This window comes from Mesoplodon bidens (genome assembly GCF_964165515.1).
Source record: "Mesoplodon bidens genome assembly, contig: HAP1_SCAFFOLD_116, whole genome shotgun sequence".
NCBI classification, from domain to species: domain Eukaryota; kingdom Metazoa; phylum Chordata; class Mammalia; order Artiodactyla; family Ziphiidae; genus Mesoplodon; species Mesoplodon bidens.
Window position 1 is genome coordinate 774,818 of NW_027672444.1, and position 18,202 is coordinate 793,019.

The 18,202-nt window shown below is 47.7% G+C and overlaps 2 protein-coding genes across 2 annotated transcripts in view; both read right to left on the bottom strand.

The window, feature by feature from the left end:
* Positions 1-1,951: 1,951 nt before the first annotated feature.
* LOC308610204 (forkhead-associated domain-containing protein 1-like) overlaps positions 1,952-18,202 on the bottom strand; it is a 124,957-nt gene continuing 108,706 nt past the window's right edge. Inside the window, 1 exon segment of the mRNA XM_081259436.1 lies at positions 1,952-2,461. Within this exon segment, the coding sequence (XP_081115562.1) occupies positions 2,345-2,461 (117 nt within the window). The 3' untranslated portion in view covers positions 1,952-2,344.
* On the bottom strand, positions 3,449-8,806 carry LOC308610198 (forkhead-associated domain-containing protein 1-like; the record flags this gene model as incomplete). Its single annotated transcript, XM_081259431.1, has 4 exons — positions 3,449-3,457; positions 4,124-4,276; positions 4,629-4,736; positions 8,714-8,806. 4 exons carry the CDS (start codon positions 8,804-8,806, stop codon positions 3,449-3,451), a joined length of 363 nt encoding a protein of 120 aa, XP_081115557.1.

Sequence of the window (18,202 nt, forward strand, 5' to 3'; positions counted from 1 at the left end):
ATACAACAGGATGTACAGAGGTAGGCAGTTGAGGTACAGTGCAGAGCACAGTGATGCCACTAGGCTCCCACCCAGGCTTTTCATGTCTTTCCACTCCACTGTCCTTTGAGGTGGGCTTTGGTCTCTTGCTTGTTACCTGGTGATCCCCAACATGGCTGTTCCAGCTCCAAGACTGAGCTCCAGGAGAGGAAAAGGAGACAATGCAAAGGGACAAAGAGAAAAACTTTCTCCTAGCAAAGCCTTGTCTTTAATTCCAGAAGGGAAGCCCTGCCCAGGGCCTTCACCTGCATGTCACTGGCCAGAACTGAACAACACAGCCAGGTCTAGCTGCAAGGGAGGCTGGGAAATGAGGGCATTTCGCGTGCTGCTTATACAGTAGAGGGAGGCAATGACTAAGGGGCTTGTAGTGTCTGATGCACTGTCTCTCTGGGGGTCGTCTTGGTTTCTTCTTCTTCTTTTTTTTTTCTTTGCCACACGGTGTGGCTTATGCGATCCTAGCTAACTGACCAGGGATTGAGTCCGGGCCCTTGGCAGTGAAAGGGCAGGGCGGACTGCCAGGGAATTCCCTGGGTCTTGGTTTCTTGTCTCTACCTGTTGCTTATCTATCCTGGCCATGTCTTTCTAAGACTGGCTTTGTTTCTCCAAACACAGTGGGAGAAATGGCCACCCCAGCTGGGAACTGCATCAAGACTTTCAGCTCCGGACCCTTAATGACCTGTGTGGTAACTCCGTGTCCCACTTCCAAATATCAAGGGCACAGGTGCTGATTGGCCCAGCTTGGGTTAGAAGAGAAACCTGATTGGTCTGGCTTGGGTAGAATATCTACTGATCAGCCAGTCAGGTGTGGCCAAGAGAGCAGCAGTAGGTAGGGTAAACCTGGTTGGGGAATGTGCATTCTCAGAGAAAGGGGTGTGTGGCTGAGGAGACACCTAAAGAACCATCTAGTTCAAGGAGTGAAGAAAGGACATTGCCATTGTGGGTTGCAATGTTGATACGATAAAGATTAACACGTCCTTTGAAAGACCTCAAATACAGTGGAGTCACACAGGCATTACATTTAACTTATGCAAATTCAAATATTTGTATTCAACCAAAGTAGTTTTTTTCCCACACAATTTGGCTCCCAAACATGAGCCAGCTACTTAACTACTGCCTGACCAAGTGATCTTTTCTGGTGCTGGAGATGGCTGTTTTGGATTTGGGGGATATGGTACAGTATAAGTAATATGTTCTTTATGGAAAACTGCTGGGATTTTCAAGATTATTTTTAAGGTCAGGTGATGCTCACCCTTCTCACTGTGTAAGAAGTACCTTTAGTGGAAGATCATGCAAATCATTTTTCCCATTTCCTTCTAGTTTTAATCAGTATAAAGAATGCATTTGGTTTTAAAATATCAAAATACTTTTATTGTGGCTTTTTAAAAATAAAAAATAAATGATATTCATGGCTTCTGGCTCTTCTTCCTGTTTTATTTGGTGGTCTCTGGCCGTACAAGAAAGGCAGGGAGAGAACAGATGGCTGGAGAGAAGGCAAAAATGAGGGTCTCTTCAAACACCACGGGAAAGGGGTGTGTCCACCTGGGCAGTGTGTGTTCTTTGATGACTGGGTACTTGGTCTGTCCTGATGGCCTGGGACTTGACCTACTGGGCTGTCTTGGTGCGGCAGAATGGGCAGCGTGAGATGGAGTTAGAAACCTGGGTTCCAGACCCAATTCTTGAATTTACTAGCTGTGTGACTTTAGACGGGCCATTTAACCTCTCTGGGCCTCAGCTTCCTCATTTGTAAAATGGGGAACATAATGCTATTTACCTCCCAGGGCTTGAGAGAGGATTAGACGAGAAGTGTTTTGAACACCGCAGAGCGCCATATAAACATGACTCACTGTTATGGAAGCGATAAAACTGGTTGCTGTTCACATTTATTATAATCAATTCAGATATAAATGCACTATACCATGGCCCCAACAGCCCTGAGGTTACCATTCTGTCCTGTGGCCCCAGTACACGCCCTGGGTTTTCTCAACTGCGGGCTTCTCAGAGCTCCTTGGAGGTGTGACATTTGGGTTTGTCACTACCCAAACACATAATTGCATCGACCAGGCCTAGGAGTCTGAATTTCAAACTTATTCTTCATATGCCTGCGTATGTTTACATTCATAATATCTGTGAAAAGAACCCCTCTCCTCACACACTCCAAAATACAGTATTGTGCAAAATACCAGTCTAGGAAGCAACACACTAGGGTAGCAACCTTTAATGTCCTAAAAAAGCATCTTAGTAGTTTGACGCAGAAGAGTTACACTGACTCACGGAGGATCACGCGAGGCCCAGCGGGACGACGTTTCTAGTTCCTTCCACCAGGTTTAGAAAACAGAAGGCTCTGGCTGGATTTGCTGGACATTTCTCTCTTCAGCATCTCCCTTCCTTGGTCCATCTTTGGGGTGCCTTTTCTGGCTCCAACCTACAACAAGCAAGAGCAACAAATGCCCAAACTCTATAATTGTAGGGAGATCCCCAAATATTTCTCAAATGGCATTTTTTTTTACTGAAAATAAAATCTTTGTTGTAAAAAGTATTTATATACACACATAGACGTGAGCAAAACGAAGGTAAAATGATCCACCATTATCACACTACCCACAGGTAACCTTATTCACATTTTGGTGTACACTCTTCCAGATACACAGATAACGTTTTCTTCTGACATTTGCATCTTTTTTTGAACCAGGAGTTTCTGATGATAGGCAATTTCATTGGGATGGACTTTCTCTCGAAAAGCTGTTACTGAACTGAATGCCTTATGTCTCTGATGTCTTAGGAGGGTAAAATGCAGCATACTCTAGGGGGTCTGTCTAACCCTTTTCTGAGCACTACTCCTGGATCCAGGCAGCCATGTGTGTGACTCTGTCCCTGGTCATAGCTGATCGGGCACATGGCACGGGCTGGGCTTTTAAGATGGTCACTCCCAGGATTTGGGGTTATGGGCTCTAAGATGCTACTTGCTTCCTGGGCTGGTCCTTTGAACTGGGGGACCATGAGGTCATTCCTTCCTGTCACATGACTGGAGAGAGCAGAGATCAGGGGAGCCACACAGAGACACAGAGAGGAGATACGGCCTGTGTGTGCATGTGCGCATGCTTGTGTGTGTGTAAAAGAGATGATGCCTGAGATCTGATGGCTTACCAGTTCTATTTCGAGGCCAGGCTCTCTTTCAGCTCCCAGTTTTTATGAGGCACTCACCCCTATATCCTTAAAAAAGCCCCCTCCACTCCCCTTTTTTTTTGCGGTACGCGGGCCTCTCAGTGTTGTGGCCTCTCCAGTTGCGGAGCACAGGCTCCGGACGCGCAGGCTCAGCGGCCATGGCTCACAGGCCCAGCCGCTCCGCGGCATGTGGGATCTTCCCAGACCGGGGCACGAACCCGTGTCCCCTGCATCGGCAGGCGGACTCTCAACTACTCTGCCACCAGAGAAGACCCAGGTGGTTCTTATCGGCCAACTTGGGGAAAACCTTCTTCTAAGACTTTGTGGCTAAAAATGTAGTCTGCAGAGCTGTGCTCTTGGTACCAGCTGGGAGCTGTTCAGAAATGCAGAATCCCAGGCTCCCCCCACCCGAGACCTGCTGAGTCAGAATCTGCATTTCAACAACATCCCCATATGATCCGTGGACACCTTTGAGTTGAGAGGCGCCACTGTAAACTATCCTCTAATTGGTTGGTTTCTGGAAAAGTAAGTTGCAGTTTTGGCCATGTGTTTCCCCTGATATGCATGAAGAGAAAGACTGAAATACTATTGGTTGGTCTTGCACACACTTAGACACAAACCAGGACCCGCAGTAACGACTGGGATTTGTATCAATAAAATCAGCTGCGGTATATAAACAAAGTACCATTTCTAGACATTTCAATAAGCTTGCCTCTTCAAGTTGATCTTCAAGTTGATCTCTGAGTTTTAGGATTCAAGCTTCATGTTAATTCCTCCTACACCATTCACCCTCTTTAATTAATTTAGCTCCCAACAAGGAGTTGCTGAGATTCCTCCATCTAAGTACGTGCCCTCTGTTTCTCATAGGAAAGCCCATTTCATCAGTTTCCAGTAGTAAAGAAAAGGACGGGGACCACCTTACCGATTTCTCTGCCATTAGCCGCTTGACTCTGGCTTTCAGCTTCTCCTCTTGCTGTAGCCTTTCCTCAGTCAGCTTCTCCTTCTCTGCCAGATGCTGCCGTAACTCTTCTCGCAGCAAATACTGCTGAGTTTCCCAAGAACTGTTGATCTTCATCTGAAATGAGGGGAAGGGGAACTGCAGCTGATGGGGGACAGGACTAACGCAGGAGTCATTTCCACTACCTTTGGGGGCGGGACAAAGGTTCACGAAACTTTCTTCAAAACACAGAAAAACGATGCTTAGCTTAGTAACTAATAGCGAAGTAGTAGAGCATCGTGGTTAAGAGCTCAGACTCCAGATCTAGGTAGACTCTCAGCTCTAGTTCTTTCTAGACACTTCTTCATATAGAAAAGAAGCGGGTGAACTAAGGCAGGCCGTCTTCCTCCTCTTTCATCCCTGCCGGCCGCTTGGGTGCGGGATTCTGTGGAGAGCACGGGCCCGTGAAGGGGCTCTGCAGCACGCCTACCTGACCTACTGCCCTTTCCAAATTGGCTTTAATGAGGTTTTCTCTGTTCCTCATTTCTTGCAGCTGAAGCAATTTCCTTCTGGAATCCTCCCGAAGCTTCTCTTCCACCTGAAAGGATGATGAAACCGAGGGCTTGCTGCTAATGTGACCATCATGCCCTCTGGGGAAACTCTTCTGGGGGGGCTAATGGCAGTGGGGGAGTCCCTGAGGGGTAGGGACAGCTGCAGCCCAGCAGCAGGGGTCACAGGCATGCACAGGGTGGAGGCAAACTCACAGGGAGTTGCCCCCTACGGGAAAGGGCCGAGCTCTGCACCCGGGGCTCAACTATGTTCTACCGCACACTCCCATCCCAGCTCGGTCCCTAACAAGCCGTACGACACTCGGAAAGTTATTTCACTGCTCCGTGACTCAGTGTCCTCATCTGTCAAATGGGGATGATGATACTAGTGTCACTGCATAGAGTTATTGTGGGCATTCAATGTTTGGAATAGTGCTTAAGGGCTCTGTGAGTGTGTTAAGTACTGTTGTAACCTATGAAAGGTGGACGGCAATGTCCGCCGTACAGTCTCGTTCTAATAACTCGTGATGGGTACTTGGAAATGTTATGATTGGGTTTATTATCATAACTGTTTGTCGTTACCACTTTGAGCACACTCACTGGTGGTAACCTCTCTGGAGGCTTGCTAAAGCAATGTCTATTAAGAATTGCAGCCTACCAAGGAAGGCATTTAAAGTGGAGAAGCTTGCCTAGTTTTCCCCCCTTGCTTGGGTAACAGTCAACGCATGGTAAGCTTGGGAGTGCTCCACGCTACCCTTGGCTGGCCAGTGTAGGCCTCGCAGCTGCTCAATTCTTGGATGCACCTGCTGAGCCCTGGGCTCTGGCACTAGCAGGAAATGAGGCAAACTCTCATAAATAAATGGAAAGTGTTTGTGCTGAAACAAATTCACAGGCTGTTTTTTTAGGGATCTGAAGAGGGGGATCACAGGGATGTAATAAAAGACCCAGAAAAGCCCTTAAGAGCTTTCTTCTGAGTAGTGTGGTCCAGTGGAAGAGCCTCTACCCAGCTCCGTTACCTTGGAAAAGTCATCTAAGCTCTCTGGGCCTTAGTTTTCTCCCAGGTCTAAACATGCTCTGACTTCTGTATCAGCAGCCTTTTTCATATGCTGCAAAAGCCAAGTCCAGCCTTGGGCTCTGCCCTTATCTGTGCTCTGCATGAACAGCCCCCGTTCCCGTCCCCAAGTCTCAGAGTCACCTTCAGCGGCCGCCCTGCTCCCTCTCTCACACTCAGTGGTCTCACGCCTGTCCTCCAGTCCCTCTCACATGCTAGCTGGACTGTGACAACTGGCCTCCTCGCCTCTAGTTTAGTTTCTTCCAGTGCAATCTTAACGGGACTGTGAGAGTTACCTTGCTGTAAGGCAGCTCTGTCCAACAGAACTTTCTGCAACGGTACAGGTACTCTGAGCGAGGCTGTGTTGTCTAATACGGCAGCCACCAGCCACATCTGGGGATCAAGCACTCGAAATGGGGCTGGTGTGACGGAGGAACTGAATTAAAAATTTTAGTTAATTTTTATTAATTTCAGTGAAAACAGTAGCATGTGGCTGTTTGCTACGCCAGGGTCACTGAAGTCAGATGAACCTGGAGTCAGACAAAACCGACTGTGCCATTGGGCTAGTTACTTTACTAGTAACTAGTAGCCTTGACTTTCTCATCTGTAAAATGGAGAGGATGATTTCTAGATCACAGCGCTGTTGTGAAGATGAAGAGATGAAATGTTCAGGGGAACGCCTAGTACCTGAGAAATTGTAACTATCATTTTCACCCTTATTACTGTCCACGAATGTCTTTCCATCAGTCACTTGTTTAGAAGCCTTAGTAGCTCCCCACTGCCTGTGTGGTACAGAGCCCAAGCGCCTGAACTAAGGCAAAACACCAAGCCAGGGATTCAAGAAGCCCCTACGAACTCTGAACGAGGTAAATAAAACTGAATCCACACCTAGATAAACCATAATAAAACGGCTGGAAATCAGGGGAAAAGACAATCTTAAAAGCAACCAGAGAAAAAGACAGGTTATGCAAAGGTACAACAGTTAGGCTTACAAATGACTTCTAAATAGAAATAATCGGAGCCACAAGACAATAGTGACATATCTAATGCTGTATCTAATGTGCTGAAAGAAAAGAATTGCCATTGTAGAATTCAATACACAGTCAAATGTGTTTTAAGAATGAAGGTGGGCTTCCCTGGTGGCGCAGTGGTTGAGAGTCCGCCTGCCGATGCAGGGGAAACGGGTTCGTGACCCAGTCTGGGAAGATCCCACATGCCGTGGAGCGGCTGGGCCCGTGAGCCATGGCCGCTGGGCCTGTGCATCCGGAGCCTGTGCTCCGCAACGGGAGAGGCCACAACAGTGAGAGGCCCACATACTGCAAAAAAAAAAAAAAAAAAAAAAAAAGAATGAAGGTTAAATATACATCTCCAGACAGACACACAGGCACATTTGAGAATTTGTCATCAGTAGAGTCACAATGAGGGAAAACATTAAAGGCTATTCTTCAGGCACAAGAAAAATGAACCCAGGTGGGTGATCAGAGATGCAGAAAAGACAAGCAACAGTAAGGGTAATGTGTGGATATGATACTGACTATAGAAAAACACTAGTAATGTCTTGTGGGGTTTTAACTATCAAGAGGAGTTTAGAAAATGACAGCAATGGCTTATAAATCTGGAGGGGGTAAGTGAAGTTAAGGTGTTTGAAACTCATTGCACTGTCAAGGAGAAGGGCATAATTATCAACTACTATTGCCTCTTGGGAAGTTAAGAATGCAGGGCTTCCCTGGTGGCGCAGTGGTTGAGAGTCCGCCTGCCGATGCAGGGGACATGGGTTCGTGTTCCGGTCCGGGAGGATCCCACATGCCGCGGAACGGCTAGGCCCGTGGGCCATGGCCACTGAGCCTGTGCGTCCGGAGCCTGTGCTCCACAACGGGAGAGGCCACAACAGTGAGAGGCCCACGTACCGCAAAAAAAAAAAAAAAAAAAAAAAAAAAGAATGCATATTGTAGTCTTCAGGATGACTACTAAGAGAATAGTAGAAGAGTGAAAAACTTAATTAATGTGTGATTTTGGTGAGTCAAGGATGAATGCTATTGTCTTACTATTACTAAAAGAATAGTAAAAAAGTGAAATATTTCCAAGCTAATAGAGGGCGAAAGTGGAATAAGAGAAAACCATCCACTCAGAAGGAGGCAAGAAAGGAGAGAAAAAGGAACATAGCACAGATGGTACAACTGGTATTGAGCAAGAAGGTAGATTTAAACCCCAGTACACGAGTAATTACATAATATAAATGGACTAAAAGTCAAAGATTGTCAAACTGGATTTTGTAAAAATGATACGCTATTTGAAGGCATATGTCTAAACCTTAAGACAAAAATTGACAGAGAACATATGAAAAAGATATGGTATGAAAACTCTAACCAACAGAAAGCCAGTGATGAAGCTAAATGACAAAGGAGACGTTAAGGGAGAAACACTACTAGAGATGAAAAGGGACATTTCATGATGATCTAAAGTTTTGCTCTACAGGAAGTATTAGGATTCTAAATTTATATGCACCTAGTAACACAGCCTCAAAATATATAAAGCAAAAATCGTTCATATTAAAAGAAGAAACACACAAATGACAAACATGTTGAGATTTTTAAAAACATTCTCAATGATGGAACAAAAAGACAAAAAAAATCAATATGAGAATTTAAGTTGGAACAACATCATTGGCAAACTTGATTTAATGGATCAATTCTTTCTTAGATAATTTCACAATTAAGATCTGAAGGCAGTCTAGGGTACTGGTTACACACAGGAGCTTTGGAGTCAGGCAGACCTGGATTCAAGTTCTGCCACAACTACTTTATGCAAGTGAACTTGGATAACTTCCTTCACCTCTGTGAGCCTCAGTTTTCCCGACTGTAAAGTGGGGTGAATACCAGTATAGACCGCATGGGGTCATTGTGAGGATGAACAGAGATGATGCAGGTGGAGTGCTTGCCCCAGAGTGGTTCCCAGGCCGACCTGTCCCTGCCATACCTTGCTCTTTTCCCACAGCGTCATAGAGATCAGGCTCTGCTCGGTACTGCTCCTTTTCAGCTCCACCCTGAGCTTCCTCATTTCTCTTTCCATGTCATGGATTTGCTGAAAGAGTTCCAACAACAGGGAAGTCAACTTCAGAACTCATTTCATCCGGTTCATTAAGGCAGAAACCGAGTCTGGGATTCGCTTAACTCCTTCCCTTGGGGGACAATTCCACATCTTTGAGGCAAAGTAGACTTTCTTTCAACGGATGCAATGAAAGGGCTGGGTGAGGGAAAATTTGAGTTTCTTTTGAAGATCAGCATGGATCCTGGATTAAACAGTACAAGATACCTATCCACTCATTAGAGTCTCTTTCCTTGGGGTATATTTTTGAGTTCAATCTAAATAAGGGCTGTTTGGAAGACACAATAGGCACAGTTTGGAAGAAAAGAACAATGATATTTTTCTTTTTTCTCATTTGAGGCAGAGAAGTGTGCTCCTGACAGAGAGAAGAACACACGTCTCCTCCCCCCGTCCCAGGCACCGTCCTTCCCAACGGATGGAAAACGTATGCCTGGTGATGTGCACGAGTGTTCGGGCTGGTACAGGGGGTGAACATTTACATTGAGTGGTCATCTTTTCATTGTATTCATTTTTATGTTCACCTTCCATACAAGGCCAGTGATACATTTGCTTTTTACTTTGTTTTTATGAATTGTTGTAAAATTGAATGTATTTAAGCAAAAATACTTCAAGAAGAGTTGTGTTAATAACAGTGTTCAGGGCTGTGATAAAACTTGTGACAGTGGATCATGAAAGTCTGGGCATCACAAGTCCAGGGGTAGGGACCACGGTGAATTTCTAGCAGCATACGGTGGCCACTTCCCGTCCCTTTCCCCAGGGGAAACCTGATGTGGGGCCTTGAGCCAACTGCCCAGAAAATCTGGGGAGAGTGTGTTTTCCATGGTCTTTTCACCCATCTCTTTGAGGCCAGCAAACCAATTAGGAGACTACATTAACAGACAAACACCCAGAAAGCCCCAGAGCTTGTGCTAGCTAATGGGCCAAGGAACCCCTCCAAAACCCTCAAGGCCACAATCTAGGCTTTCAGTGGACACCTAGGGGGCAGGAGGTTCAACGCACGGTTTTGCAGAGTTTTAACTCTTTCTCTTGGGCTTCCCACTTCTCCTTCTGGGCATCTTCCTTCTGTAACTCTTCTTTCAGCACTGAGCACTGTGGAGAAAAAGGACAAGGCCACGGGGGCTTGGCAGGGGTTCCCAGTACCTGTGTTCACGCCCAGGAGTGTTTCCTGCTGTATAACCCAATCACACCTCTGAATTCTGAGAGGCGAGACCATTTGTGTGATGGGAGCACGGGATCCTGCAGTCATTCCCAGTTCACCCCTCTCATGAGTTCTGAGGAATAGAGCATCTAAATTCCTCTTCAAGAGCCAGCAAACTTCACTGCAGGCGAAATCCAGCTTTGTAGAGTCTGGGTACTTAGGGTGAAGGAATTGGGATGTTTTCACGCTGTGACCGGTGAGGGTGGAGGGGGCCGAGCCAGTGAGCTGGGGTCCATCTTAGGGCTTTTGTGCAGGTTGCATCTCAAAGACACAACTGCCCTGACTGGTGTGGAGGGGAAAACGGAGCTGTCTTGCCCGAGGGCGGCTTGGCAACAGGCATTAAGGGCATAAGGATGGATGTGCCTTCTTTTGACCCAGCAATTCCCACTTTAGGAATGTACCTTAAGGACAATGACTGGAGAAATAAGTAAATTTGTAGTTTCAAGGATGCTCTTCACAGAATTGTCAGTAACAGTGGAAGAAAAAAAAAAAAAAAGAGGAAACAACCCAAGTGTTGTTTAGAACAGCAGACCACTTTATAACACTGGGTACATCCAGGAGAAAGTATGTAGCTTTTAAGACGAATGATAAGAGCGTTGATTTATTAGAATGGGAAAATAATAAGTATTTAAAAATTTAAAAAATGTGCATAGTATAAATTCACTATAAAATGATTGATTGATTGATTTCTAGGCAATATATAGAAACAAGACTGGAAAAACAGACATGAAAATATTAACACTGATTTCTCAAGGTAGCATTTCCTCTCCTCTCTTTTTATTTTTTCTTCTCAATGTCATCTACTTATTTTTCTAAAATTAACACACATGATGTATGTCATTAAAAAAAAAGGCATCTCAAATGTTCACAAGAGCAGTACCCTTGGTGGTGACGAGCCCTTGTGCTACTGGCCAGCACAGTCTAGAGGAGAAGGGACCTCACTCCAAGGTCAATGAGGAAGGGGAAACGGGGACATAAATCATCCAAATGCACTTCAGGAGGTAGAAGAGCCAAGCAGGTGCTGTCTTTGCAGATTCCTTCTACTTAGCACCAGCTCTGCATCCCCTTCCCGTCCCCAACACACACACACACACACACACACACACACACACACACAAACATAAAACAGCTATAGCACATGCCTGGGAAGACAGTCTGCTTGGGAGAAACGAATGAAGAGGGCTTGGCCAGGCAGCCAACCTCGGGCAGAGGCAGAAGAGCACAACGAAAACCAGCCTCCCACTTCTCTGAAAACGATTTTGTCATCCCCATTTCACAGATGGGGAAATGGAGGCCAAATAAGTTACAATAAAAGAAAGCTCTGGGATTGGACCCTGGTCTGTTTGATCCCAAAGCTCATGCAGTGCCTTTCACCAGTTCCAAACTGGGTATGGTACTACGTACCAGGTATTACCTACTGTGCCTTTTCCTTGGAACCTCAAGATCTGTTCTCATCCCACCCCCATGCAGACCTAGCTATCGGGTAGCCTCTGGGAATCTCTGAGTTGCCACCTGAGATGAAAGCTTTGAGGTTTTACCTTGACTCACAGAAACAGGCACATCATGCAAATACTGAGAAATCTTATCCTATAGAGTCAGGATTCTAAAGTTAGCATTGAAGGCAAGATTTGCAAATAGTCAAAGTTACATGTAAAAAGCTCTTTGCTTGCCTACCACATTCATCTTCCATAGAGACATTCTACACACTAAAGTCTAAGGAAGAAATGAGAGTCTGCGTGTTTGCATCTGGACCTTCAAACGTTCTGCTTTGAAGACAATTATGAGAACCAGTGGTGCTGGGACCACGATGCAGCCGTGTGGTCATCCTTGCTCACAGAGAGATCGTATTCTGCCATCCTTGCTCACAGAGAGATCGTATTCTGCTTAATATTAAACTTTGCAATGGCAGTATATGCTCATAGGTGTGTTTGTTGCTGGGATTAAACAAACTCATTTATAATAGGGGTTAGAAAATGTTTGCTGGATTTGAAAATATATTATGCTTATTCTGAGCCACATACATGCTGTTCTTTGAAAGGCTTCAGAGAAGTTGGCCACCTGCCCAGCAGCTACCCTCCCTGGGTCCTTGGGCACTGGCCTCATCTCACCACCGTGTGTCATGTGACTCCACTGTGTCTGCTTTTCACAGCTACAATTTGCTGATGACCCGACACTCACTCTGGAGCTGAGGGCTTCGAGCTGGTGATCCTTTTCTTTGTTCTCACTTTTCAGTTGATTCACCTCCTGTTGTAGTTGTTGAACTTGACCATCCTTTACTAACACGTCTCTTTGCAAAGATGACACCATCTCTGTAAAAGAACCAAACCAAACCAAAACAAAAGACTCATGGAGGTCAAAGAGGCAGGAAGGATTGTTGGCAACACCATGGCTGTCAGCCAATGTTCGGACAAGACCTTCCAAGCCTGGGCCACCACCGGTGCCCGCCTAGAACTGGGGAGGCTTTTTCCAAGGGTCCCAGAGCAGGAATGGGAATGAGAGCAAAGTCCACGGAACAGGGTTTGAGGCTTCAGTGAGAATGAGGGGCAGTCAGCACCAGCGAGAGGAGAAACCTTTGGGGGCCCCTTGTGAGCACAGGCCAGGCAAAGCTGGGAGGAGAGGCCACACCATGGGCCTGGGGAACAAAGGCCCAGCACAGGGAAGGTCCAGGAATTCTTCTCCAGAGGCCAGGAGACGGGTGTGTGGCAGAGGGCACTGCTGGACGCTATTGATGGGGTGGTTGGTTTCACAGTCCTCTGAGTTTGGACCCCTCTCTACCACTTATTAGCTTCATGGTCTTGGACAAGCTATTTCACCTCCCACTGTCTGTCCCACACAGATTTATTGTAAGAGTCAAATGAGACGGTATGTCCCAAGAACACAAAGTGGCTAAATTATGTTTGTTCCATGGCGCCTATTATTATTCTCGGCAGCCAGCTTCCAAAATGGCCCCAATGATCCCTGCCGCCTAGAATTCATGCCCTGTGTAGCCCCTCCCACCCTGAATAGGGCTGCCATGGGTAACCAATATGATACTGTGGAAATGACGAACTGTTTCCTCTCAGGCTGAGTCATAAAAGACACTGTGGCCTCCTCTTTGCTCCCTCTTGAATCACTCACTCTGGGGGAAGCCAACTGCTGTGTTGTGAGGACACTCAAGCAGCCCAAGAGAGAAGCATGTGTGCTCAGGGACTAAGGCCTCCAGCCAATAGCCACATGAGCAGCCATTCGGAAGGGGGATCCTCCGGCTCCCCCTGAGGCTTTAGATGACATGACTGATGCCCCAGCCGACATCTTGGCTGCAACTCATGAGAACTAAGTCACCCCCCGCTCAAATTCCTGAACTACAGAAACTGGGGGAGATCATAAATATTGGTTGGGGTTTTATCCATTACATTTTGGGGTAACTTGTTATGCAGCAATAGATAACTACTCCATTACTGTAGTATCATTTTTTTAAACATCTTTATTGGAGTATAATTGCTTTACAATGGTGTGTTAGTTTCTGCTTTATAACCAAGTGAATCAGTTATGCATATACATATCTCCCCATATCTCTTCCCTCTTGCATTGTAGTATCATTTTGAATAAAAGTGGGAAGAAGGGTGCATAAATGCAGTGGTATTGGGTTATCTCCTATGGTTCTTTTCTTGAAAGAACATCAGGCCCAGTTTTAGTGGTAGATATCAATCAAGAATGTCTATGAAATAAAGCACAAAATGCTCCAGAATTTCAGTTTAAAAATGAGCTTTGCCTCCAGGACACAGTTCAGTTACTTGGAAATCCCTCTGGGGCTTGCCACACTTTGAGTGGGTCCAGCCCATCTCAAGCGTTATCCCAACCCAGGTCTGTCCGACTCCCTGATCGGAGAAGGTGGGATCTGAGACAGGCTTGATGCTTGGATGAGGTTTCACTGGCCGACATACGGGAGGAAGGTGAGGACCAGCGAGTTCATCCTTCCATTCCTGGTGCCCAGAACAGCACCTAGCCTGGGGGAGGTGCTCAGAAAATATCTGAGGACATCCCAAGTGAGGGAGGAGCATAAGCAGAGACCTGGGGGCAGCAGGGGGTGGGGCTGGGTGTGATTAAGTTGCAGAGTGAGGCAGAAGAAAAGCACGGATTCATACAGAGATGGGGATTCACGTGCGACTCAATGCTATGTCTGGCTTCTACAGCTGTGGGCATGTTTCCTGTTACGCGCTGGCTGCTTTCAGAGTGATGTGCCCCTCCGAGGCTCACTGCCTCCTCCCTGTCACCTGCTTCTCTCCCTCCCCTCGTCTGTGAGTGGTCCCATCCTCTTCAGGTCTCTAGGCATGTCAGTTTCTGCTTAAAAACCTCCACTGGATTCCCAACACCCTTGGAATAAAAACCCAGACCTCCCGACCCTGCCCAGCCCCACAATCCCCTGTTCACTCCATGCAGCCTCTCTTGCCCTTGGCTTGTCCTTGCTCACGTGAAACAGGTCCTCTCTAAAAGAAGGACATAGCCGTGGAGGATACAACATAAACTGGTTAGAATCAGCTAGGTCCAAGGGGGCGTAAGATACGACTTCCAGGGGGACTGGAGCCTCATTACAGACTCATTGTAATACATGAGCGAAATGACACACCCACCAGTACCAGGACAGTTCCGAGGCTGACCATAAAGGTCAAAAAGTGGGTGGTGGGGCTTCCCTGGTGGCGCGGTGGTTGAGAGTCCGCCTGCCGATTCAGGGGACACGGGTTCGTGCCCCTGTCCGGGAAGATCCCACATGCCGCGGAGCGACTGGGCCCATGAGCCATGGCCACTGAGCCTGTGCGTCCGGAGCCAGGGCTCCGCAACGGGAGAGGCCACAGCAGCGAGAGGCCCGTGTACAGGAAAAAAAAAAAAGTGGGTGGTGGCCCAATTCCTGGAAATCCCCGCCCCTTCCCCAAAATATTAGAGTTGTCACAATCCTCCCACTCATTAGCCAATAAAATTACCCACCCCATAAAAACTAACCACCCCATATTTAGGGGCCTCTAGCCTTCTGAGATGGCCCACACTCTGTCTGTGGAGTGTGTTTCTCTCTAAAGAAATCCACTTCTTACTTTGTCTCTCACTGAATTCTTTCTGCATGAGACATAAAGAACCTGAGCTTTATTAAGTCCCGAGACCACATGCGTGATCTCGATTAAAAGATAGTGGGTTCTGACTGGGTTCGAGTCCCAGCCCACGGGTTCAAGTCCCACCTGAGTTCCATGGTTGCACACCCACTAAGCTGGTCCCCCTTGGCCTCCCCCCTTGAAGCGCTGGCCACCACGACACACAGTTTATTTTCTCCACAGCACCACTGCTCTCTGAAGTGGGCTTGTTTATTCATCCGTTTACTTTTATTGTCTGTCACCCCCTCCCGAATCTGTGAGTACAGGAATCTGACTGTCTTGCTTGGCTCTCCCTCCCCGGAGCCTGGAATGGGGCCTGACACCTAGTAGGAGCTCAAGAAACATGTTGAAGCAATGAAGGAATCCAGGGAATCAAAGCTCAGCCACAGCTGTGCGTTGGCTGCCCCTCTCCCAACCCAGGCCCTTTGTCAGGTAACCACCTCTGATCAAATTAGAAAATGGTTTCCCTTGGGCCCAAGTGCACTCGGCTGAAATGGGTGAGACCATGGGTGCCTTAAAGGAGTGACCCCATTTTGTCCACGCTCTAGTTTGCACTCAGGCTGCTTTGTGGAACCACCCAAGCCACAAGGCGACCTGTGTTCTCCCTGGTGGGGCCAGTGCTCAGGAGACCTTGTAGCCAAGAGATACCATTCTCTCAAATATTTACCAGGCCCTGCCCTCGGAACTGGGCGGCAAGAAACCTCCACTGAGGGAGAACTCTAATGCACCGACACGGGTGATCCCTGAGGCTGCACCCAGGTCACGGGCACAGGTGTGCTGGTTGACTGGTGATGTCTGCAGGGGGAGGGCAAAAGCTCTGAGGCCTGAATGCAGAAGGGCCTCACCTGACGTAATGGCGGTCTCCCTCCTTAAGTTCTCGGCCTCGTGCTTCAGGGAGGTGATTTCTAAGTTTCTCTCAGACAGGGTCTGGCACAGCACCTGGTTGTAGCCTTGCTGTAGGGCACTGATCTGTGGAAGGAGGCAACACACAGTCAGAGGGGGCCAGCCAGGCCTGCAGGACACGCCGGTACTTCTCCAACATTGGGCAAAGAGTCGGGTTGATCTTGGATCGGGGTGTTGGGGAAACCAAAGTTTTCAGTTGTCACTAGTGGAAGGGGCAGGAGGGGGCCTGTTCCTTCAGTGACCACCATGTCATCGGTCCTCGAGACATGGACCTTATCTTTGTGGCCACCCAGGGGCTCCGGTGCTGCTGTCTTCCTATGACCTGTGGGTTTTTCAGCCATAAATAGACCAGCTGTTGGTTCCAGATCATCCAGCACTGACTGGATGCACAGCAAAGTTCAAGAGCCGGGAGCAGGTTATGAAATGAATTCCCTCTAATGAGAATAGAGGGTAGTTTATACCTCACAGAACACTCCAGAGTTTACAGAGCCCGTTCACACATGCTACACTGTTACTCGTCACAGCGTTGCTGAAGGCTGACGTTTCCATTAAGGGAGCCAGGTTGAGACTCAGAGAGGCGAGGCCCCCTGCTCGGGATCACGTGGCTGGTCAGACGTGGAGTCTGATTCAAACCCAGTCTTTAGTTGCCTGGTTCCTCCTTCCCAGGTGGCTCTAGGAATGAGCGTGAGAAGTTGGAGGCTGTAAAGCATGGCATGGACTCGGGAGCCGGACTGTGGCCTTCAAGTCCTGTCTCTGCCAGTTAACGGGCTTTGTGAACACAAGGAGGACACCATATTCTGTTTCCTTTTGTTCAGTCTGTACGCAGGGTGATGGTAGTCCCAACCTGATAGGATTGTTAGAAGTATTTTAATAAGTAAGCATGTGTACAAGTGCTCAGATCATGCCTGGCACACGGCTCAGGGGGATGAGCTGTGACCGTCCTCTCCTCTGACTACCCACGGGGTGTTTTTTTTGTTTTGGTTTGGGGTTTTTTTTTTTTTTTTTTTGCGGTTCGCGGGCCTCTCACAGTTGTGGCCTCTCCCACTGTGGAGCACAGGCTCCGGACGCACAGGCTCAGTGGCCATGGCCCACAGACCCAGCCAATCTGCGGCATGTGGGATCTTTTTGGACCAGGGCACGAACCCGTGTCCCCTGCATCGGCAGGCGGACTCTCAACCACTGCGCCACCAGGGAAGCCCTCACAGGGTGTTTTAGCTTCAGCTTCCCTCTTCCATCTCTGTGGAAGGTAGTTGGTAATCTTTATGTGTGCATTTGTAAGCCTAGCCAGGCTCACTTAAACGCCAGTGTGGTTGTTATTAAGAGGAAATGCAGGTGCCCCAGTCCGGGAGGATCCCATATGCCACGGAGCGGCTGGTCCCATGAGCCATGGCTGCTGGACCTGCGCATCTGGAGCCAGCGCTCCACAACACGAGAGACCACAACAGTGAGAGGCCTGCATACCACACACACACACACAAAAATTAGGAAACTCCATTTTGCTGGTGTAGAGAGGAAGGCTCAGAGGGATCCAATTATTTGCTCACGATCATCCTTCTAGGAAGCAGCAGTGCTTGGATTAAAACAAAGTCCTCCCCAGTTGAAAGCCCATCTCTCGCCCTCTGTGCTTGCATACAGAACAGGGGCTGTCCTTTTGTACCTCCACACTTAAATACTCAGCACAATTTGTCCTAGGAGCTAAATGGGCCTGGCCAGGGCCCTTAAGGCAACAAATGAGACCAGTAATCCTCAGAAGGGCTCTTCGTGTACTGCCCATTTATGGCCTGTGGTTTGATTGATCCATCCATTTCCAGGGATAAGGCTGTGTCCCATTTTCAGTTTTGCTCCACAGTTGTGGGTTTAGTTTAGATTTCCCATCTCACACATGTTCATCCAGAGCCAAGGCGTCTCAGAACATTTGGCATCAAGCAACAGAAACCCACTGCAACTCGTTTAAGCATAAGATAGGACTTTATTGAAAGTAGCCTGGGGCATCCTATAGGACAGTGAGTGAGGCCAGGCTAAGGAGAGCCCAGAACTATCTCTTTCTATGAAGGACTGTTTTCTCCGTGAACCTCTGCTTCATGAGTCTCCTCTTGCAGACCAGCTTTCTCTGTGCACGTGGCTCCCTGGTGGCTTTCA